The following is a 24,362-nucleotide window of genomic DNA, read 5'->3' on the forward strand; positions in this document are numbered from 1 at the left end:
GCCCCCACCCGGCCCCGCTGCCGGCGGAGCCTCGCCCCCCATCCCGGCCGGACATCCCCGCGCACCTGCGCGCTCGGGGCGGGATGCGCGGCCGCACCTGCGGCCGGACGGGATTTATGGGGCGGTGGGGTGAGCCCCGGTGTGGAGCTCAGCCGGTCTCTCCCTGTGAGAGTTCCCCTCCCGCTCTAGGGCTGAGCCTCTGGACCCTCTGCCTGAGTCCCTCCTCCGGGCACCGGCATCTCAAAGGCTTCTTAGCCCCACTCCTCCGGTTCTGGCCCGTCATCCCCGCGGGGGCACGGTCCTTGTGCCGGGCCGGGGCTGTGGGAAGGACGCACGTCCAGGCTGTTCCCTGCCACAAGGTTCCCAGAGCCACTTTGATCCGTGTGGGTGTCTGGGGGGCGGAGGGGAGGGGGCAAAGACATTATCAGTGAAAAAGCAGCTGTTTATTTTGATACGGAGCCGGTTCTTAGCCGCAGGCACCGTTTGCTCCGTCCTTGCTCTTCAGGCAGGGTGGGAAAGGGGAAAGGGGAGGCTCTCGGTTTATTCCGGTTGTTTACAGCGGCGGGTGATGCCGAGGGAGAGCCAGGTCCGTCGCCCCTCTGCGCCCGCCCGGGCCTTTTCCCAAGCCTTCCTCGGAGCCGCGGCGGGAAGGGAGGAGGCTCTGCTCGGGACATCCGACGGGATGGAGCGGAGGCTCCCGGCGGGGGGAGCCCCGGTGAATCCGCACCGCTCCCAGCCCGCGCCTGGGGCCAGCGGCACGGGAGCGGCACCGCTTGGTTGTGAGGTGGCAGAAAACCCAAACCTAATCCCAAACCCAATCCTAAACCCAACCCAAACCCAATCCCGGGCTTTTCCCGGGACGCGCCCCAAACCCGGGGAATCCCGGCGCTGTCCCGGGCTCGGCCGCCAGGTGGCGCAGCGGCCTCGCGCCGAGGGGCGCCCCGGGGGCGCGGCCGGGCCGGGGGTCCCCAGAGGGTCCCCAGAGGGTCCCGGGGGTCCCCAGAGGGTCCCCAAAGGGTCCCGGGGGTCCCCAAAGGGTCCTCAGGGGGTCCCGGGGTTCCTCAGGGGGTTCCTCAGAGGCAGCCGCCCGTATGGGTGCCACTCTCAGCCATCCCAGGGGTTTGGCTTCCTGCAGCCCGCAGGAGTGGGGGGTCTGTGGCAGGTACCCCACGTTGTGCCCGCCCTCCTGTCCCTCCTGTCCGTCTGTCCCCTGTGTCCTGCCACCTGCATGGCCACCTTGCACCTTTCTGAGGGAGTTCGTGTGGGTGCCTGTTTGCTTTTTCTGTTCATGTGTCCATGCGAGCAGCCGTCCAGTGGATTGTCGGGGACCTGGCTGGACCATTCCCCATCTTTGTGGGTTCTGCCAAAAACGCACCTACCACCCCACCCCGGGAGTTTGCTCCCTCCGTGTGCTCCTGGCTGCTCTGGAAAGCCTGGAGGGACAGGGCTCTATGTAGGGGACATGGCACAGGGGCTCTTCCTCCAGAGCCTTCTCGTCCCCCTGGTGAGCTCAGCCTTGCAGTGGATCTCTGCCAAGCCAGGCACCTCTTGGAGTTTTGCATCCCCAGAGCCCCTTGGAATGCAGGGAGTGCTCGCTCCAAGGTGCCTGAGCCCCAACAAGCAGCTTGAAGCAGCGATGCTCTGTGTTCTGCACGGAAGGTCTTGCATTGCCGGGGGAATTGATGGATGAAATCATGCAGGAAAGGCTGCTCCTCTCCCTCTGGCACTGCTGTGAGCACAGGTACATCTGTCCTTTGCTTCCCATTGATTCCTGTAAATGGCCCTTGCCTCCAGCCCTGGGCCTGGCACACTCGGTAATTCTTTGGAAATAAGATCTAATTAAAATGAGACAGCTCTGTCGAGGGACTACCTAATTGTCTTTGCAAAATGACCTTGTGGAGATCCTGGCTCGGTTCCCAGCAGAAAGGTGTTGTCAGTGCAAAAATCCTGTGTGGCTGGGGGGAGTCCGTTAAAGACTTTTGGGAAATAATTCCCCAGGCTGGGAAATAATGAGCTGGAGGAGACACTGCAGTGCTGCTGTCCCTGGGCCAGCTCGAGCCTCCCCTTCCAGGCCTTGGGGACACCCTGAAAATGGCTTTAAAAAAGCCAATTCCATGTGGGGTTCAGCCAAGGCCGATGCCAACAGGAATTCCTGGGGTTTCCCTCTGCTCCGCCTGCACTCCTGCACACGGAGAAGGGGCAGAAATTTGGCTGTTAAAGTCTCAAAGGCATCCAGGACCCTCAGTGATGGACTCAGACGTGCCCCCAGCTCTGAGCTCACCCCATCCCATGCCTGCTGTGTCCTGCTCACTCCAGAGATCCCCCTGGGCACCGGGGGCTCACACCACGAGGATGCTGGAGGGGAGGGTGTCACCAGCCCCCTTTGTTCTTACAGAGCCCCTCATCCCTGGGGCAGTTTTGGGACCAGACCTCTCCCGGTGCGCCGCGAGCAGGAGAGCAGCCAGCCTCCACGAGAGGGAGCGTTTGCGGGGATTTTGGCTCCAGCTGCGCTGCTTTGGCTTTCCCCCGGTGTTTTAAAGCACAGACCGTCCCTCTGGCTGTCTGAGCCCTTTGCCTGCGTGGAATGCCCGTTTTCCTGGCATGGGGAGAACTGGGCAGAGGGGATGCTCTGCTCCCTCCATGGCCGGGTGGAGGGTCCCGTGAACAGGAGGATGCTTTCCTCCTCTTGGGATTATCAAAAAGGGGAAGTCCCTCTCACTGGGGTGGCTGGGGAGTGTGTGTGGGGCAGGGCATGAGCAGCCAAGCCAGGCCCCCACCATGGGGGGAGCCCTGGGTTGGGCTTGCCCAGGTCCCCCAGGCAGGGATGGCTGGAGGGACCCTGACCCTGGGGTAGCCCCGTGGGGCTCCTGGTGGCAAAAAATGGCTTTGGCAGCTCACACGCTCAGCCTGTGGCCTGGGGTGCTCTGCTGGGACCCCATTTCAGGACTGAGGGGGATCCCACCCCCCCATCTCACTGCTCCCCTCTGCAAGTCACTCTGAGACCCCCCCCCAATGCTTGTGATCCTTCCAGAACAGGAACAGGCTGTTTATAATTTCCCAAGTGACTGCTGCAAACCCAAGGCCAAAACTCCCACTTCTGGGGGCACAGGATCATGTCTGGGTGCCTTGGTGGCCACATGAGCTGTGGGTGGTTTGGATGCACAGGCCAGCTCAGGGCCTGGATGGGAACGTGGTCCTGCCTCCCCCTGCCCTCCCTGGAGCCTGGGAGAGCCCAGACTGCCCTATCTGCAAATTGCAGAGCAGATTATCAGCGAGCACATCTGAGATTAAAGCCCCCTCTTTATGTCTGGCTCCCCCAGAGCTGGGGCTGAGCTCGGGGCAGACTCTTTGGCACCACGGGCTGATTGCTGGGGTAACCTTTAGCTTGGCTGGGAGAAGAGAGGGAGGCTCAGACAAGCTTCAACCAAGGGAAGGAACAAAGGAAAAGAGAAGGGAACACACAACAACAACAACAACAGTTTATTCCAGCAGGGTGGTGGGAGGAAATTGAGGCCCAGCTCTGAGATGTTCCCAGTTTGCGTGATCTGAGTGACTGGGAGGGTTTGTCCCTGTGTTCTTCTCCAACTCCCACTTGGTACTGGGAATTCTTGATGGAGAATCCAGTGAGAAGCCCAGGGGTGGTGGATTGGCAGCTGCAGGAGGCAGAAAAGCCCTGGGGCTGCTCCTGCTTTTCTGCCCCTGCTGCACTGCAGAGATCCCAGGGGTGCAGCCCATGAATCCCAGAGCCTGGTGCTGTGCAGGGAGGGCATCCTCAGCAAAACAGGGGCAGATTTTTCCTGAGAGTGCTCTGAGGGCTCTGCTAAGGAGAAATGGCAAAGATTTCTCTGTGTTCTCCCAGGCAAAATGTGTGCCCAGCTGCTCTGAGCAAACCTCGGGCTTTGGAGGGTGCTCAGCCCAGAGCTGGGATAGTCCTGGCCAGGCAGAGTGGCTTAACAGGCTTAGAGCAGCGTAGTTCTTATAAACAATCACATGAATTAGCACAAATCTCATTAGATCCAGGCTTCTCCTGGCCTCCTGTGTTCCTAATGCCCCTCACAGGGGCTCTGTGCAGGCGACAAGCAATGAAATTCTTTCCAAGAAGAGCGAGGCCGTGGCATTCTGGGTTTGCTCTTCTCAGAACCATTTCCACGACACTCAGTGCACAGGAGAGCAGAAATCTAATAGGTAAAAAGCCATTCAAGGCCCTTGGGTATTTTAAACCTGATTTCAAGTTTTGGCTGCTCTGTTAGAGCAATGATTCAGCTGATGATGCCCAGGGGTGTCTCCCCTGTTGAGCAACAGGCACGGGGTGATTTCCCTGCTCTGATGTGCCCCAGACAGCTCTGCTTTGCCTTGGCTCTGGCTCTTGGCTGCCTGGCACCGTGGGGAATGGGGCTGTCTGGCCATGGTTTTATAGCATGTTCTATTAGGGGTGTAGTGGAAGAGGTGGTCAGTGCTCAGAAAACATGGGAACAGTAGATTTAGCCTGGAATGCTTTGGGGAAGGGAATTCTTCTTCTCCTGTTGGTGCTGTGCATGCCTGCTGAATGCTGCCCACTCCTGGGCAGTGCCACCCCCCAGGCTCCCGTTTCTCCTCCCAAATCGCTCCAAGAAGCAGCACAGGAGTTTCCCTTGCTCCAGAACCGCAGCAGCTCCTGGAGTGAAGCACCTCAGCTGCTGCTTCAGGACCAGGCTTGGGCTCCTGGGAGTTGTGGCAGGAAACAACACAGGACTTTTAATGATTAAAAAAAAAAGGTTTTTACATCTCTGCTGAAAGTCCACTGCTGCTTCACCTCCCGGCAGAGCAGAGATGTGAGCAGCAAAGGGCCGGGACAGGCAGCAGAGCTTGAGAAAGCAGCTCCCAGGGGATGCGGTCTCTGGCGGAGCAGCCCGGGATAAGCGAGCATGAGAAAAGCAGGCTTAGCCCTCCAGTCACCCTTCAGATGCGTTTCCGGCTGCTTTTCATCTCACTCCGAGTTTAAAAGCCATCTTATTCCAGCCCTGCCGCTGCCGCCAGCCTCGGCAGGGCTTCAAAGCGGGGCCGTCTGTGCGGGAGGGGCCGTGTCCCCAGGGCACCTGCAGGCCCGGGCTGCGACACGGGCTGGGACAGGGCTGGGACACGGACACGGGCTGGGACACGGACACGGGCAGGGACAGGGCTGGGACACGGACACGGGCAGGGACAGGGCTGGGACAGGGCTGGGACACGGACACGGGCTGGGACACGGACACGGGCTGGGACAGGGCTGGGACACGGGCTGGGACATGGGCAGGGACAGGGCTGGGACACGGACACGGGCTGCGACACGGACACGGGCAGGGACACGGGCAGGGACAGGGCTGGGACACGGGCTGGGACACGGACACGGGCAGGGACACGGGCAGGGACACGGACACAGGCTGGGACACGGACACGGGCAGGGACAGGGCTGGGACAGGGCTGGGACACGGACACGGGCTGGGACACGGGCAGGGACAGGGCTGGGACACGGACACGGGCAGGGACACGGACACGGGCAGGGACAGGGCTGGGACAGGGCTGTGACACGGCCACGGGCAGGAGCTGCCCTGCAGCATCCCCCCTGCTCCGGGAATTTGCTCCCTCCGTGTGCTCGTGGCTGCTCTGGAACAGGGCTCTTTGTGGGGCTCTTCCTCCAGCCCCTTCTTGTCCCCCTGGTGAGCTCAGCCTTGCAGTGGGAGCTCTGCTAAGCCAGGGGTCTCCTGGAGTTTTGCATCCCCTTTTTACATTCCCGCTTTCCTAAAATTCCTCTTCTCCCCTGCAGCTCTCTGCAGATGAGCACAACCAGGGTGGTTGGTGGCACCACTGTCACGTACCCAGTGTTGGGGGGACACAAGGGGGTCCCACAGAGTGTGTCTGTGGGGTCTGGCATTTGCATCCCCTGGAAACAGCAGCGTCCAGCAGAGCTGGGACTGTGTTGGCCATCAGGGCGGTGGCTGTGGCCGTCACAGCTCGGAGGGTGCTGGTGGATCACCCCCATCACAGAGGGACCTCAGAACACACAGAGGGGTTCTCCTGCATCCAAGTGACAGCTGGGAATGGGATCTGCTCCTCCTGGACCATGCACGAGAGATTTCACCTCACCTGGTGCTCTGGAGGCAACACCTGAATTCAGGTCCAGACAGACAACAGAGAGCAGAGGGGCCAAGTGGTGTCAGGAGCCCAGGACGAGCTGCAAACCTCCCTGATGGAAACGTGCTGCTCAATCTCTTCTCTCCCTGGCTTTTGTTTGTTTGCCAAGCCCCTGGATGTGATTCTCCATTTTCTCCCAGAGTTTTTGCTTCAGCAGGTCTGCTGGGAGAAGTGCACTCAGTGCTCGGTGACAAAACGCGTTCTCGAGATGGAAAAAGCTCCTTTCAAGGAAAACATGACATTTCAGTGGAAAAGTACCTTTGCATGCTGTTTCTAATTTTAAAGCTCTGCCTTGGAATGCTCCCATGGACTTTGAAATCAGAGCTGGCTCTTATGCTTTCCAGGTTTTATCCACCTTTCCTATATAATTTCAAATTGCTCCCTCTGTTAACGAGACAATTCTGCCTTGGTGGATTTTGCATAGACTGCTTCCAAAGCACAGTTTCCCTTATCCCATCCCTTTTTTCTGTGTTTTCTTTCCTCCAGCTCTAGACTATAAATACCTTTAGGCCAGACTGTGGGAACTGCACAAAGCCCCGTACCTGGCTATGCCTCCTCAATGGATGAATGAACGAATGTGATTCCCGGTACTGAAATGAACTCTTAAAGCCACATGCTACAAATTAATGCATCTGCTCATTCCCAAAGCATTTCATCTCCCTGAAACCTGCTAGCATTAATTTCCCCCTGTTAATCTGACCTGCGCCATGAGGGAGGAATGCTGGTGGGCTTTTGTCCTCCCCGAGCTTAACTTGTAAACCAGAGGAGCAAAACCAGCCGTGAGCCAAGCGCTGCTGGAGCCAGCAGAGGGGAGGCGAGAGCAGAGATTCTGCCTTTCCCCACCTCGCGGTAAACTTCGGGGGAAGGGAAAAATGGCTACTGGGTTATTTCTGGTAATTTCCCACAATAGGAGCCTGATAACGGCAATTATCAATATCACCGGCAATCGATCACGGCAAACCTGCAGAGGCAGGTGAGGCCGAGGGGCAGGCAGAGGCTGGAGGGGTTTTGACATCCTTTATCCCTGCTAGAGCTGCATTTATTTCCCCCCCTGCATTTCCCCCCCTGCATTTCCCCATAATTTCCCCCGCATTTCCCCATAATTTCCCCAGCATTTCCCCATAATTTCCCCTGCATTCCCCCTGCAGCATCACAGTGCAGCCCCAGAACCCCACGGTCACCCCCTGCTCCCACCTCTCCCACCCGAGGGGTGGATGCAGCATTAAACCACTGCATGTGCTGGCCAAATTTCCCTGCGAGCTCCAAGGGCCCGTCCTTCCATCCCCTGAGGGGCCTGGCACCCTCTCCTTGGCACAGTTTCTGCCCTGTCCCACTCTCTGGGAGGGCAGGGAATATTTACATGGGAGATGCTATCGTGGTGCTGTCCCCTGAGGCGAGGCACAAACAGGTTCACTGCAACCAGGTCACTCCTTTAACAAGTTTAAGTGGGTTTCACTGTAAAATAAATTTATTTCAACAAAACCTTTTTTGATAAATTAAACCAGCACTGCTCTGTATATAATTTCTATAAACAATCTTCTCTAATGTTTACCTAACCTGGGCATGCAGAAACTCTTGCACGTTAAATATTAGATGAAAAGAGGCTATGAAACCTTTAAATCCTTTAATTAATTACTTTTTTTTTTTTTTTTTCAAAGCAAGAAAGCCAGAATACCATGGGAAAATACTGAGCTGATGTTTTTCTGGCTTCTGCCAAGGGTGAAGGGAGACAAACCCCTCATGCTGCCATGGCTTTGTGGTGGTTTTTGTGTTTCCAGGGCTGTAGCACCAGGTTCACTGGATTTACAGGGTGCCAGCACCCATCCACACTCCCCCTGTGTAGCTGGTGATGTGAAGATTTATCTCCTGCGTGATATTTGCAGGGTCCTGGGAAGCTTGTTATTAATAATTTGTGAATTTACTGCGCAGCACTCATTAATTCATTAATTAAATTCATTAATTCATTAATTAAACACAGCCCCACAGCAGGTGCTGGCTGAGGGCTGTTGGGATTTGAGGTGCCATGGAGCTGTGGTGGTTCAGGCTGTGCTGGCTCATTTGCTGAGAGATTTGGATGCTTTCCCTTGAGCTCCCTGATTGCAGAGCAGCCTGGACTTGACTTCAGTGAGAACAAACTGTCCAGCTCATAAAAGAGAGCTGAGGTGAGTGAGAGATCTGCCTGCAACAAGGCTAAAATTGGCCTGATGGGGATGTGTGGGTTTGAGTGAGTTTGGGTGGATTTGGGCTGTTCTCCTCCACAAAGAAGGAAGGTGGCACTGCACTGCTCCTGTTCCTGCACAAAGCCTGGACACAGCATCACTTTTCCAGCTTTGCTCCTTGAATTCAGGTCAAATTGGCTCAAATCCTTGGGCTGGGCTCCTGCAGGTAAAAGTCTCAATCCTGAGTGAGGTCCTTGCTGCACCTGATTTCTCACTAAGAATCGCCAGCCCAGCTCCCAGAGGTTGTAGGAAAAAAGGGGGAATGTGCTTTTCAATTAAATTAAATGCAGCTTAATTGGGTTGGAGGGAGGACAGCAGAAGTGTTTCTGCTGAATAATTCAGTATTTAGAGATGCCCTCACGTGCTTGTCCTGCTCAGCTCTTCAGAGCCTTGGTGGGGCTTGAGGCAGCCTGGGGTGGTGGGAGGTGAAATGAGAGAATCCTTGAGGTCCCTTCTAACCCAAACTCTCCTGGGATTTTGTGAAAGGAATGACACAAAACCGCACAGGAGGCAGGGATGAGATTGAGTGGGTTGCAGCTGATGGACTCTGTGCTGTCCCACCTACCAGGGATGAGACCTGGGCAGGCTCCAAGTGTCCTGTGTCACTGTCTTGAGTGCAAGTGCACAGAAACCCCTCCTGCTTTGGCCTGCAATGAGCTCATGTGTTACTCGAGGGGTTTATGGACACTGGGATTGCAGGATCTGTCCAAAATATGTGTTAAATATCAGCTTATCTTCCAAATAAACCCTCAAAAATTCCAGTATCTCCAAGATGTGCTTGGAAGTGATTCATTCTTTTTTTTGCTTTTGGTGTTTCCCTGCTGATTTTCAGCATTATTTTTAATGACACTGTGTTCCCAGAGATCACTTCTGGTGGATAACACAGTATTTATGGAGAAACCAACAGCTAAATCTGGTTATCATTGATGTTGCTTATAAAATACACATAGCAACCAAGATACTGACCATGGCAGTAAATTGAAAATATATTGAAAACATAAAGCATTATTCCAATTTATTAGTAATATATTAAAAAAATATTTTGGCAGGATTTTTTCCCTTGCCCTTGATAAAAAGAAAGATAGAGAAGCTGTTGTGAGGAAATCTGTGGTAGTGTTGGTTCAGAGGCTGGCAGGGTGAGAGGTGTGCTGGGTTTTGTGGGATTTAGAGAGCAAACAGCCCACTCTGGACATGCTATGGGCACAATTTCATTGCCAGAGACCTGGTGGAGATGCTGCCTCAGGGTTTGTGCTGATCCCCCTGGTCCTGAGGGCTCCAGGGAGCAGCTTTAGGAGGGTTTGGTGGCTTTGGAGTGGTGGCATCAGAGCAGGTGACTTTCCCCTGCTGGCTGCAGCCCCTGGTTCTCATTGAGGTCTCCCCACAGCACTGCACAATTTGGGCACGTTGTGGAAGGGTTAACCCTGGCAACTGCTGGGTAAGTGTAAAAATATTAATAAGGCTGCTGCAGGTCACCCTAAAATGGGAATTTATGGTGGCAGTCAAAGCTAATGTTTGGGATCAATGCAACATCCCTTCTCAGAATGAAAAAATAAATTAAACAGACCGTCACAGAGAGGGTATGTAAGCAAATCAATCATGTTTATGGCATTTAATCAAAACTTGATTCAGTTAAATTTATTCCATATGATAGCCCCGTGCTCCCCAGGATGCACACCTTGCTGGGGAGGCTCAGCAGAGCAGGGCTCAGCCCTGTGGCACTGCAGTTAATGGGATTAGGGGGCATTCATCTGCAGGATGCTCTGAGCAGAGGCTGGGGGTGTCTGTGCACCCAGAGAAATGATAGAATGAAATTATGAAAATGAAAACCCACAGGGCTTTGCTGTGGATAAATAATGGGTGTTCAGTGGCAAATACCCCAGTGACAAACACTTCAGGGCCCTGTCTGCTCTCTGCTGGCTGTGTCGGGAGGGTGAGGGGGTTCACAGCCTCGTGGGCAGCTGTGGTGGGACAAAACCTGCCCCAAACTCAGGGGATTCAGCCCAGACATGCTGGTTTATGCCATGCTGAAATCACACTCATTGAATCCATCCATCCATCCATCCATCCATCCATCCATCCATCCATCCATCCATCCCTCAGGCTGCCTGCACCACCAGGCACTGCGTGCCCACCCTGCCAGGAGGATTTGATCCCACAGACCTTCCTTCTCCTCCTGGAAGCTGAATATTAGAATTCTTCCTAGCTGCATATATAATTCACTACATTAATCTTCCCTTAAAACCTGCTCCTTCCACAAAGCCCCTCTGTATTGATCCAACAAAGACAATTATATATTAGGGAAGGGGAGGGAGAAAGAGCTGAAATATTTGAGATTGGCCCTTCTGGGGGATTTATTACGTGTCTGAACTATAGTGTCTGCCTATTTTTTATTCTAAGCCTCCCTGACAGGGGTCATGTCTTCCTCCATACACTGTACAGTGCTGTGCACAGGGATGGGGCTCTATGAAAGGCTCTGAGTGATTAATCACACCCTATAAACACACTCCTGGTGTGTTTGGAGGCGTGCACATGTGTGTGCATCAGCAAACCCCAGCAACAGGTACTGCAGGTACCTGTCCAACAGCCCTGAGCAGCAGGGCCTGGCTGTGGGTGCTCCTTGCTGGGTGCAGGGTGTCCATCTGGAGACCTTTCTGAGCTGGATTTGCTCTGGTTCCCTGTTTTTCCCAGCCCAGCTGGTTTCAGTGGTTTCCTGAGCAGGATGCAGACCTGGGGCATGTCCCAAAGGTGATGCAGAGCACAGCTCTGGGGGATTTTCTGGAGATTCCCTGTATGGGAGCCCATCACCCTCTGGGCATGGAGATCCAGGCTGTGAGGATGCAGGGGGATGCCCTTTAGGACAGGGATTATATTCCCTCTCCATCCACACCCCAAGATCAGGAGGCAAAGCAGACAAGCTGAGCACCCCGTGAGTCAGGGAATGAGAAAATAATGAATGAGCAGGATGGGCTGTTTGTAAATGTGGGTGAGATTAATGAGCAAAGGCTTCTCCACAGCACAGAAGGCATGAAATCAATCCCCACTCCCAGAATAATGAGGGAATCAATAGGATTACGAGGTTAAGGCTGGAGTAAACCTGAATGACAGCTGCAAAATAAATTTTATTTGGAGGACGTGGCTGGGGTTAAATGAAATGTAATAAATAATGTAAAGCATTTAAGGGGTGGGGAAATGGCCCAGAGATGTAAGGAAGAACAGAAGGCCCTACAGTTGCTAAATCTGCCCAGTTTATGCCCACAGCGTGTTTTTACAGGCCAGTGCTGAGTGTGACACACACCCTGCAAGGTCCTGGCCTCTCCCCTCATTGTGCAGGGCAGGGACAGGAGCAGAGGGGTGGCAGTGGTGGCACCAGAGCAGGACAGGGATGTGAATGTGTGAGCTGCAGTCTGGGGTGCATTTGGGGTTCACCTTGTATGAGCTGCAGGTTTGTGTGTCCCTTTTCCCAGCCACAAAAAGCCAACACTGCCTCTTCCCTTTCCCACAGGGCTCCTGGAGCTGCTGCATGGCACAGGGACTGCCCAAAGCAAGGCTGACACCTACCCCATGCACAGATCCTCTGCTGTGCTCACTGCAGGATGCAAGAGCTGAAGTATTTCCACTTTTTCCCTCGAGGTGGGAATGTCTCCTCCTGCTCTGTGCTCCAGCAGGCACCTGACGTCCTGCTGGCCTTGGCTTTGGGGTAAATCTGTGCAGGTGGGGGCAGTGCTGTGATTTCAGGTGCTCACCACCTTCTCCTGGTGGATGCTTTGGAGCCTGAAGCTTTTTGGACATTGACAGCGAGTCTGCTGCTCCCTGAGGGCTCGGACCCTGCTGTGCCTCAGTGAAAACGGAGCTGCTCTGAACAGGGGCCACAGGGGTGGGTGCCAAACCAGAGTGAAACTGTAAATGGCTGCCCTGATTTCCCCAACATTATTAACTCCCGGTCCTCTCCTCCCTGCTAGCCCTCGGAGAAGGAGATTTGGAGCTCCTGGGATATGCTCAGTGCTTCAGAGGCAGAGCCCAGCCCAGAGAAGTGCCAGCAGCCTCTGCCCCCGAGGGAACACACATCCCTCTGCAGGGAGAGCAGCTCCGAGCGGGGATGGACAACAGAGATTTTCCTCCTGAATCACCACTTAAAACCCTTCTGCTTCCTTCGGGGGTTGTTTCTCCTGGATGCTTTTCCAGCAGGTTCCCCCCGAGCCCCAGGGGAGGACTGTGAGGCTCAGCCCTCTGCTCACGGCTGCTCTCCCTGGCCAGAGGATGGGCTTTGCCTGTGGGACATCCCTGCTGGCCTTGGTGGGAGGCCGAGGAGCTGGACCTGCCTCCCACCAGCCTCCCTGGAGCTCTGAGTGTCCGTCTGTCCATCCCAGGGCAGTCTGTGCAGCATGGGCTCACTCTGTGTGGGGTCTGCCCTGTGCATGGGGTGCCCCCTGTGTGTCCTGACCCTGCTGTGTGTCCATGGCCCTGCTGAGTGTCCATCTGTCCATCCCAGGGCAGCGTGGGCTCACTCTCTGTGGGGTTTGCCCTGTGCATGGGGTGCCCCTGTGTGTCCTGACCCTGCTGTGTGTCCATGGCACCGCTGTGTGTCCATGGCACTGCTGAGTGTCCATCTGTCCATCCCAGGGCAGCGTGGGCTCACTCTGTGTGGGGTCTGCCCTGTGCAGGGGGTGTCCCTGTGTGTCCTGACCCTGCTGTGTGTCCTGACCCTGCTGTATGTCCATGGCACTGCTGTGTGTCCTGTCCCTGCTGAGTGTCCATCTGTCCATCCCAGGGCAGCGTGGGGTCACTCTGTGTGGGGTTTGCCCTGTGCAGGGGGTGCCCCTGTGTGTCCTGACCCTGCTGTGTGTCCATGGCACCGCTGGTGCCACCAGCACGGGTGTTGGTGGCACCAGCAGTGCCTGCAGGCACAGGTGGGTCCCCAGCTGCCCTCTGTGTGTCCCTGCAGCCCCACCTGCCTCCCACATGAGACCTTTCCTCAGCAGGATGCAGAAAAATGCCTTTGAGTTGCTTTTTAATAGCTCCTGTAAATCTTATTTTATGCTAAAGCTGAAGACACCTTTATTGTTGTCAGAAAGGAGGAAGAGCTGGTGAATCCCTGACTGGCCCCAAACCAGCCTGGGAAGAGCAGAGGGAGAAGGTTGAGGGCCATGGTTACCCCTCATCATCTGGGGACACAGCAATGCCACCAGGTAAAAAACCATGGGGTGTAGACCCCTGTGGCTGTGATGGGCTCGAGGAATCCTGGCTGCAGCACTGGAGCTTGGATCAGGCTCAGGAGCCAGGCTGGGGATATCCTATCCAAGAACCCAGGTGCTCGTTTTCCTCCAGCACCTTCCATGCCATAAGAAACCATACAGGGTGTATACATTTCTCTTTTTTCGTGTTTTTATTTAATATTTTTCAAGCATTGCACAGGCAACCTCAATCCCAAATCCCAGCCCAGAGGTCAGTGGAGAATTGGCCCTGCACCTGCAACCTGAAACCAGCCCTGCCTGGCTGGAGAGCCTCACGCTGGGCCACTAATGAAGGGTTCAGGGGGTTGTTTTTCTTTTCTATTTTATTTTGAGACTCTGTTTTGAAGCACACGGCCAAGAGTGGGAATTTCACAGGGTAAACAGAAAAGCTGCTCTGAAGTTATTTATTGGTTCTGTTTTCCAGCACGTGGACTAGTATTGATTTATTTTGCAGTGTCTCCAGAGGCTTCTTCAAGGTTAAAATGTAGACATTGCACGTTAGGCTGGACTAAATACTGGCAGGAAAACACATTTGGCTCTTTTAATTGGAAAAACATACTCCTTTTGTCACCCTGAGGCCAAGGCTCTGCCACAGCAGCACAAGGAGGGCAGGGAATGCACACAAGTGTGAGATGCTCTGCTTCACACTTGCTGAGGGAGCACAAAGGTCCCCAGAACCAGCTCTGGGGTCCCACCAGGCCCAGAAGGCAATTCCTCAAGGGAAGGGGGGCCAGCAGCCATTCCAGGTGGGGAAGCTGGGGCTGAGCCTCCTGCTGACCAAACTTGGGCTGTTTACAGGAGCCACCATGGCCAGGCTCCATCCCAGCTTCAGTTTTGCCTCTGTGAGCTGCCCCCAAACAGCATCAGGGGCTGAGCAGGTGCCACAGCCCACGGGGGACAATGCTGGTGCCAGCAGCTGATGGCAGGGACTCATCCCAAGCAGAGATGCTCCACACCAAAAGCAGGAGAGACTCCCACATGCCAACCTCAGACCCCAATTCCCTGTTTGCTGCCCATACATTTACAACCATTACTCAGCTGGAGAAGGGGATGGAAAAAGAATTCTCCACCCCTGAGTCCTTACATCCTCAAAGTGATTTCCAGCCTCTGCGCTGCTTGTTCCCCTTTCTTTGGCAGGTGAAGGGCCGCTGGAGGAGGCAGGGTCAGGGTGGCTCACAGGATCCCCTTCCCCGTCATTCCCGGGCCGGTAGCGACTGCGTGCAGCCAGGAATGGAGGTGGGGAGCTCTGCTGGGAAGGTACAAGCTGAGGTTTAGAAATCATGATGTGTGAATTGAAATGGGAAGCAACGGATCTCGGGAATCACCGCAACTGCTACAAGGTGTTCCTGAAGCTGTCAGCAAGCCATCTGCCCGCTCGCCCTGGGTAAACAGCGGCTCCAGCCAGCGCTGCTCGGCACACGGGGAGCGCAGGGGGTGCCATGGGGTGAAGCCCGGCAGGGCAGCGTGGCAGAGGGGGGAAAGGAGCTGCGGGGCTACGGGAGGAGCGAGCGGCGCTGCCTCGCTGGGGCTCTGGAGCGGAGCCCCGGCCGCGCCGCTCGCTCCTCGTAACTCATCGCGGAGACACCGCCGTGGGGAGCCCGCCCAGGGCCCCGCCAGCAATTTATGGCTCCGGGGGAAACACGGCAGCCGCTCTGGGAGCGGAGCAGCGCAGGAGGAGAGCGCAGGGGTCAGGAGGCTGCACCAGCATCTTTCGCTCCCGCCTCGCTCCGCTGCCGGGGCACGGCGGAGGCAGAGGGAGAGGTGGGAATTCTGCCGTGCTGCTGGCACTCCGCATGGCACAGCCCCTGGCACAGCTCCTGGCACAGCCTGGGCATAGCGGGGATGTCGCCCCCTTCCCATGGGGACACGGGGACACCGACGTGCACCGTGTGAGCTGGCACAGGGGCCACGTGGAAGCGGCCACGGGCTCGCAGCCCCGGCACAGAGACGCGTGTGGCCCTGATTGGAACAAGCCGGGTGACCCGGGATGACACGGGTGCGTCAGTGCAGCCCCAGGAACGCCCCCGACGGGTCGGGGCTGCAGCATCGCTGCCAGCCCCGAGGGCGGGAGCAGGAGGAAGGGTCCCTCGCTGACAGAGACCATGGGAGAGGGTCCGAGGGGCTTCTCGTGGCTCCTCACGGGGTTGGAGTACAGCTCTGGTCAGTGCTCCCAGCCCTGTCCTTGCTGCGTGCTCCAAAACTGTGAATCATGCCGTGCCCCAGTTTCCCCTCTGTGCAGGGGACAGGGGTGCCCTTGTCCCCAGCTGCCCAGAGAAATGCGCTGAGCTTTGGTAAATTCTGGGGCTGAGTGAGTTGAGAAAAGCAAAATTGGGAAATTATTTTTGCAAAACTGGTGCCAAGGTCCATCAGTGCCGTGCAGGGAGGAGTGTGGAGGGTCCCATATTCAGGGCTGAGCCCCCTTGTCAAGGATGCTTGGTCCATGTTAGTCTGAGTCTTCCTGCAGTGCCAGCCAGCACTCTCAGCCTTCCCCCTCACCCACAATTCAAAATAAATACAGAGAGTGAACATGACCTTGAATGTATAGTCTAAAGCTTTTAAAACTCTCCTCTAATTCTTTTAACTTCCCGCACATCTATCCTCTGCACCAGCCTCCTCATTTCTCTTTCCCTACAGTAAACTTATACCCTCTCTAAAGTGCCTGGAGAAGACGCTGCAGATGAAATGTTGCTTTAGCTTAATTTCCTATTCCTAACATCTGCTTTAATTAATGTCATTTGCTTTGATTTGCTGCCAGCATGCCAGTGCGGCACTTCCTTCGTTTCGCAACCTCAACCATAACCTTGTGGGAATGAGGATCAGGTGTTCCCGGCTGATCTCATCTGGTTCAGGGCATTTATCTCCAGCTCTGAGGCTTTTCTGCACTTTGTCGGTGGCACCGGCACAGAGGCAAAACCACAGCGTCCTCGCTGGCTGGAGGTGCTGAGAATGTGCTGTAGATGAAGGATGCTGCTCTGGAAAGCACTGAGCAGCATTTCTTACCCAGGTTTTTTACACTTCCCAGGTTCAGCTCGGAGCAGGAACATGGCAAAGCAGGAGAGAGGGCATGGAGCCCTCCCCAGCTCCTGATTTCTGTGTCAGGATCAGAGAGGACCATCCTGCTGCTGGCTCTGTGCCTGCTGTCCCCACAGTCCCTGAGGCTCCCTGGCCAAAGTGCTTCCTCAGGTCGATGTTCCCAACCCAGGCAAGCATTTTCCAGACATTTACCAGCATGGAAAGGGATGAACATCATGTGGCAGAGGTGGGGAATGTCTTGAGGATGTCCCGAAGCAGCCAGGCCAGCCCCTTGACCAGCTGGCAGACCTGCAGCAGCCTCATCACCTGGGGCAAGTCGAGAGAGCCCAGCGTGGATCCCTCTTCTCTGGTGGTGGAGCAGTGGTTGGAGTTTGGGGCAGAGCCTGGCTGCCAGGTCAGAGCAGGGAATGGCAGGGGCAGAAGCACCTGGACTCTGGAGCTGTGGCTGTGCTGAGGTTCAGTGGTGCAAACCTTCACCATGGGAACAGCTCTGCTGTTCCCACTGCTCCTGCTTCTTCCCCAATTTCACCCTGTTGGTTTATGACAGGTACACACTGATTCTGAGGATCCTGAAATCCCTTTTCCATCCCTCTCTCTGTTCCCACTGCATGGTGAGATGCTTGTGCCCTTCCTCCAGCAGGAGCTGCCTCATCCTCTCTGCACCACCAGGTCAGTGCTCTGAGCTGTTGTGTGAGGAAAAAAATCCTAATTTGAGGGATCTTTTCCCTTCTCTTCTGATGGAGCCAGCAGAAAAGCACCAGCAATCTCCCCACAACTTTCTGTAACTGCGTTGCTTGAGAGCAGCTCCTTGCACAGCGGAGCCTGGAGGAAATTTTAGCAATTGTCTGTTCTGGCCCCAAATCACTGGCACTTGTATACAGCAGGCCTGAAATGGCCCCTTTCCCAGACAGCTCCTTAAGCAAGGTTTTCCTGTCTCTTTATTTAATGAATCTCAGCCATCCTTTCTCTCCTTGCTGGAGCCAGGGGCAGATGCTGCTCCAGCATTTTGTCTCTCCCCTCTCTCCAGCTTCCCTCGTTCTACCTACAGCAAATTTGGGGTCCCACAGCAAGTCATGTCCCAGGAGGAGGAAATTCCCAGCTTCTGGGCCCCATCCCAGTTGGCTGTCCTTTCCCTTCCTGTTTGCTTCTGTTGAGAACCTTCCCCAGGAATGGGAATGTGGGGCCTTTTTGCAGTTCTGGTCCCTTTACTGGGGGGCCAACAGCACCCCTAAGACTGAACCCTGTTTTCAGAGCAAACCCACTCCCTGGGCAGGGAGGGCAATCCCCAAAGTGCAGAAGAGCATTTGTCCCAGGCCTGGCCCTGTGCCCTGCAGCCCAAGGAATGTGTTTCACATCAGTGTCCCGGCAGTGGGACGGAGCCATGGGGGGGATGTGACTGAGCAGGGAGCAAGCTGCCACATCCCAGAGGCTGGCTGCTGATGTGTGCTGCCCTTGAAGCAAAACCCTTCCCCAGGGTGGCCCCTTTTCCCCAGCCTCCTGCTCCCCAGACCCGCAAACTCCCTTCCTCTCTGCCCTCATCTCCCTCTCGCCTCTCCTTCCTCCATCCCCTTGTGCTGCCTCCTCCTCCCCAGCAGCTCCACATCCGGATGAATGTTTGTGCCTCTGCTCCAGCCTCTCCACTCCAGCTCCTGCTGCTCCCTGCTCCCCTCTGCCCTTTGAAATCCCGGCTGCCCTCACACCCCTAAACCTGCCCTGGGTGATTTAGCCAGGACAGGACTGATCCCTGGGAGGGTGATGCACGGCTCTCTGGCAAGGGTTTAATCCCCCAGGGTCCCTGTTTGCTTCTGGCTCAATGTTTTCCCTTCCCTCCCCATAGCTGCAGTGCTGAGCCCTGTTTTGACCTCCTGCCACGCTGGGTCCAGCCCTGGAGGAGGGAGAAAGAGAGCAAAGATTCCCTGTGGGCAGCACCGTGGGGCAAAGGGACTGGCCAAAGGGAGCAGCAGGCTCTGGTGACTGTGAGGGATTGCTGTGCTGCCTTGCTCAGGCTGTGGTCAGGGGTTCTGGCCCCTGAGGGGGCTCTGATGTTTGAACAGGATTGTTTGGCCCCCCTGGCCCTGGTTGCTCTGTCACTGTGCCACACTGGGGGCTTGGACAGCATCTATGCCCAGCTCCAGGGCAGAGACAGAGCTGGCAGCTGGCTGCCTTCATTCCTCACACTGGGAATGTCTCACCCAGAGCAGCATTTCCCTCTGTTCACCCTGGGGGACAGTGACTTCCCAGAGCAACAACCTCCCCCTCATGCCCAGCACAAATTGAATAATCACTTTGGGCAGGACTCTGCCAGTCCCTCATCCCTGCACAGTGATGGGTGGATGGATGGATGGATGGATGGATGGATGGATGGATGGATGGATGGATGGATGGATGGATGATGCCAAGGACTCTGTGCAGAACCACAGCATGTTCTGCCGGCATACTGGCCTGGATTTGCAATACCTTAAGGCAGTTTCTTGCTCTGATGCAAGGCTTAAAACAAGGCTCTCCTCTTTTCTTCCTGTGACAAGTGGCTTGCTGTGCCATCCCTTGCTGGATTGATGTGCAGTCTCTGGAGCTGTGGCCTCTCCTTTTTGCCCACAGCTCCAGAGCAGCTTCACCAGGAGGTTCCACGTGTCCTCCTCCCACTGCACCAAGGTCCCTGCAGGACACTGAGCTGTCCTGGGGCTGTTGTCCCCTCTCCATGCACACATCTTCTGCCACCCTGACCCACACCTGAGTCCCTTCTCTCCCAGGCTGCCCTCCAGGCCTCGGGATGGTGTGAGCAGAGGCACTGACCTGCTCTGAGTGGCACAGCGGGGGTGGCAGGGCCTGCTTGGCCCCCATCCTGTGCCAATGGCGGGCCCTGCTCAGACCCCTCCCCACAGCAGAGTTTGGTGGGTGCAGGGAGCAGAGCTGGGGCTGCTGTGGCCCTGGAAGCCAGGCTGCACAGAAATCACCAGCTCTGAGCACTGGCCTTTGTTCTCCTTTTAGTTTTTAAACCATCATTCCCATTCCAGCTCCATTTGCCTGCTCCCATCCTCCCATCCTCCAGCATGTTGTAGCTTTAGGACTTTTTTCATTAAAATCAAAAAAGTTATTGCAAAATAGATGGAGCTTCTTTTTCTTTTTTTTTCTTTTTTTTTTTTTTTTTAATGTATGTAAATCTTGAAGTTAAATCAGAGCTTTGGCTGGGAAATACCGCTGGGGACTATCTCAGTCTGACGCTCAGCAGGGCAGTGATCTCTGGACTATTCATTCTTACAAAGACTTTGCCAAGCTCATGGTAAAACCTCTTCCTCCAAAATTGTGTGATTGATTTGAAATGTTAGTTTTTTAGATGCTACTTCAAAAAATAATAAGTAAGCATATTCAAAAATAAAAACGTAGAGCATTTGGACAAAATTTGGGTTAGTTTTAAAAATTAAAGCAATTCCACAATTGTTAGCTTTTTTTCTAAAATACTTAAGCTTTAAAAAAATGTCTACATACACGAATATTCGTTCATAATTTAATTATTTCTGGATACAGGTTTAACATTTCAGGGCTGCATCTTGCATAGCTTTGTTTGAAATTACAACGGGTGAGTACACTTGGTTCGCTGGGATAAAATTAACAAATACCCCCCCCAAATATTTAAAAACAAATGGGAATATGGTTCTTCGTTTGATTTACCCATTTCCAGCGGAGCTTGGTGCGAGACTGAGCAGCACATTCGTTTACAACGTTTTAAAACATTCGTTAAAATATTTATTTAACAGTTTAAAACAAAGCCTTAGAGCCTACAAACGTGCCCAGGTCAGGGAAATACATGTGGATAATTGGGGGAACGATTTAGAAGCAGAGAATCACTCGTATTTCAAATCGTGCATATTTCCAATGCCCCCTTCGTGCATCTATTTCAGGCAGATGCTTAAGATTAAAGGGCTGCACGTCAGTCCGTATCTTACCCACGCTTCCTTGTCATCGTTTCTTTGCGATTAAATTTTGTGTTTTCCTTTCAGCCCAGAAGTGTTTGGTACCAGTCTCTTGGCAAAAGAGCCTGAGGAATGGAAGGGTAAAGAAATATGACCCAGCTGCTATGCACAATGAGGTTTGTAAGTCCTTGTATGGTATAAATAAGCATATTACACAGTTATTAGAAATCTGGCACTGTCGCTGTTTAGAAGCAAGACTCTGATGCTGTGTAATTCCTCCCGAGTTCATGCATAACTCAGTATTAGCCTTCCATTCTCCCAGCCTTGTTACTGGCCAAATTCGGCAACATTTTCTCAGTACTCATCCATTCAAACCCTTCTCAGCTGTGTAAACCGGTGAGTTTCCTCTCAAGTCAGTAAATCTGTGCCAATCCACGCGGTCGAGGCTCGGTCCTGACTTTTCCCCCGCCTCGCACGGGGCTCTGAGCCGCCGCCGCCGCCGTCGGGTTCCGTCGGGTGCGGGCTCGGGGTTCGCTTCTCCCCTCGTCTCCGTCGTGGCTGGCAGCTTTTCTTGTGGGGAAGAGAAGCAGGTTTTCTTCGGGGGAAGAGGAGCCACGGAAAGGGGCAGCGGCTGGAAGGAAGAGCGCTGGAGCATCCCGCAGGACGGATCCCACTCGAGTTTCCCCTGAGCGGACTGAGTGTAACTTCGGAGAAAAGCGACAGCGAACTTTTATTAATCGCCGGTGTTCAGGGCCAAGGCATGAGCGAGCTCGGTGACAGTGATGAGTGGTTTGGAGCGCTGGTCCCTGCAAGCGGGGCTTGTCCTCCCACTGCTCCCTTGGCTCGGCGTTGATGAGCCGTGAATAGGAGCCACCCTGCCGTCGGGGATCCGGCCGTTTATCTGCCGGGTGATGACAGTCGGGCTGGTTTCGCCTCGCCGTCAATTGCCGCAGCCTTCGGGAAGCGCACGGAGCTGCCGCAGCCCGGGGGCTCCGTCCGACGAGGACACTTCACCCCTCGGTGTCGGCTCCGTCCCCGTGCTCGGGGGATGAGGAAATCTGTGCGGTCCCGGAGCAACCGATCCCGGAGCCCACCCCGGGCAGGTGCTGCCCGGGCTCAGGGCACGGTGAGCCGAGCGCGGCCGGACCCAACCGGGGCCGCACGGCGGGGAATGGGCCCGACCCCTCCACTCCTGCATCCCCGTACGCACCGACGGGGAAATCAGGCTGGAAGGAGGCCTGAGAGTCTTAGGATTTACTTCAATTAAATCCTCCCCACCTGGGATTGCCCCTCCGCCTTTTTTGTTGTTGTTGTTCAAGGGGGAAAACACTGCATTTAACGAAGCTCAGGCAGCGGTCGGCATTTCCCCTTGCCGCGATTGCGGGAGGAAAGGCTGAGGGGAGACCCATCCAGACAAAGCCGAACCTCCGGTCCCGGCTGCAGAGCCACACCAAAATTCACCTTGTCGTGGAGCCCGGCCCTGGGCAGCCGGGGTGGGAACCGGCGGCGGGACGGAGCGAGGGACGGGCGCGGTGCCCGCGGGGCTGGGGCACGGGCCGGGCCTGGAGCTCAGAGGCGGCTGCGACCGCGGAACCGGCGGGGAACCGAGCGGGGCGGGTCAGCGGCGGGAGCGGCGCTCCGGGAGCCCTGGCTGGGCCGGGCCTCTCGCTGCCCCTCACCCTTCGCCCCTTCTCAGTCCCCGCTCGGTCCGTGCGGGGACAGGGCGGCCGCGGGTCCCCTCTCGCCCCAGCCCCGTGGGGGCCCGCCGCGGCCCGGTCTCACCTGCCCCATCCCGCTGGCTCCTGCGAGTTCCGCTCGCCTCGCATCTCCCGGCCCGCTCGGGTCCTTTTTTTTTTTTTTTTTCTTCCCTTTCCTTTTTTCTTTTCTTTCTTTTTTTTTTTTTTTTCTTTTTTTTTTTTTTTTTTTTTTTGGTAGGAGTGGGGAAAAGGTTCATTACGAGGTTGACCCCACTTTACTTTTTATTCTGCTCCTGTTCCCAATTTCGGCACCACGTGACGGTGGGAGTGAGTTTGGGTTTAAATTCACTTTCAAGAAAACCCCGATAAGACCCCTGCCCCTGCCGGCCCATGGCGGGGTCCCTGTGAGCCCGGCGCTGCGGCAGCGAGCGGCGCCTCGGCGCCCGCCCGGGACCCCCGGCTCGGGTAAGGGGATGAGCAGGGGCTCGGGGGGCACGGTGAAGCGCAGAGCCTGGCACTGTCGCGACATAGCGCGGGGCACAGTGGAGATGTCGCGACAGGCCTGTGTGTACAAGGGTAGCGCGGCCTGGGCGCGGTTCCGATGTGAGGGGCGGCTCGGCAGCGCTGCGGGCCTCTGTGTATGTGGCTTGGTAATCGCGACAGCCGAGCTGAAGTGGCCCTTTAAGTCGCGACAGCACTCGGGAACTGTCCCGCAAGGGTTCTCCTCCTGATTTGGGGGTTTAGCGTGGCGGTGGGAGCCCCGAGCAGGCGGTGCCCGTGCCGCACGGTGAGGGAGCTCCAGTGGGGTGGTGTGAGGGGCCTCTTCCCTTGCCGCCCTCATCTCGGGGCAGCCCTGACGGCCTGGCCTGGCTTTGTTGTGGCCCCCAGGTCCTGCCTGCCTTGTGGAAAGGCTCGAGGCTCTCTGTCGTGACATGGAGAAGAGGGGGAGCCCTGTCCTCGTCCCCGGGCTCGCAAGGGAGACCCGCAGCCGAAGGCAGGCCGCAGGCCGGCGGACATGGACGTTTTGGTTGCAGTGCAGGGTCAGGGAGCCCCACGGGGATTGTGGGCCCCTCCTGAGGCGGGACCCCTGCCCAGGCGTGATTTCGGCTCTCCCTCATCACCTCTCTCGGGCTACCCCGGCTCCCGCCGCGGGGTCCCGCCGAGCCGGGTGCCTTTCCAAGCGCGGCCTATGCCCTCCGCTGCAGCCCCGGCCTTGCCCGGCTCCACGGCGGGCAGTGGGGAGCCCCAGGACCGTCGGGGCTGTGAGGGGGCGGTGGTGCCGAGGATGTCCCCTCTCCCCGGGCTCCTCCCGGAGCAACGAGCGGCTCCGCTCGCCGCCAGGCCCGGCGCAGCGCCGAGGCAGGCCGGGGAAGGCCGCGGCCGGCTGTGGTGCGCGGGAGCCGGGCGGCCGCTGCCCCCGCCGGTGCCCCCCGGTGCGGACCGTCGGGCGGGCGCGGGGCCGGGCCGGGCCGGGCCGGGCGGAGCGGGCCAGAGTCGGTGTAAAGGGATGTGATTGACAGCGGCAACGTCAGCAACAGGAGGGGAAGGAAAAGGGAGGGGGGGAGACAAAGAGGGAGGGAGTCGAAAGGCCCCAAACTGGATCTTTATGGAACATTTTCCGCCGAGATCAAGGGAAAGTGAATCCGCGCAGCAGGGGATGCTCCGCACGCCGCTGCCATCGGGGGCCGCGGAGCCGCTCCCGGCCTGAGCACCCCGCGGATGCCCTTCATGCCGCAGCCGCCCCCAGGCCAAGCCCGGAGCCCCCCGCTGCGCCTCCTGCCCCTCGGCCGGCCGTGTGAGTTCCCGGGGTGCGGGGGGAAGGACGGGAGGGAGCGGGGGGTCCAAGGGTGCGGGGCTCCCCGCAGCCCGCCGAGCCCCGGCCTGGGGCGGGACACCGCCGCCAGCCTGCCCCGCTGCTGCTTGCTGCTCCCCGCCAGCCAACCTGCTCCGTACCCCGGGAGCACCGGTCCGGGGCTGGAGCCTTGCCCTCGGGCTTTGCCGCGGACACCTCCCTCCCACCTGTGCCCTCCCGGTCACCCGGCTCCGCTCTGCGGTTGGACACCGGGACACATCCGCGCCTCGGCTGCGGCTGTCCCGTCCCGACACCCCGAGCCGGGCGGA

At 56.6% G+C, this 24,362-nt stretch overlaps 1 protein-coding gene across 1 annotated transcript in view; it reads left to right on the forward strand.

The window, feature by feature from the left end:
- Positions 1-23,960: 23,960 nt before the first annotated feature.
- The window catches only part of TBX4 (T-box transcription factor 4), a 32,798-nt gene continuing 32,396 nt past the window's right edge, over positions 23,961-24,362 (forward strand). Inside the window, 1 exon segment of the mRNA XM_077188894.1 lies at positions 23,961-24,088. Coding sequence (XP_077045009.1) covers positions 23,961-24,088 — 128 coding nt within the window.

The sequence above is a fragment of the Agelaius phoeniceus genome, chromosome 20 (assembly GCF_051311805.1).
Source record: "Agelaius phoeniceus isolate bAgePho1 chromosome 20, bAgePho1.hap1, whole genome shotgun sequence".
In the NCBI taxonomy this organism is placed as follows: Eukaryota; Metazoa; Chordata; class Aves; order Passeriformes; family Icteridae; genus Agelaius; species Agelaius phoeniceus.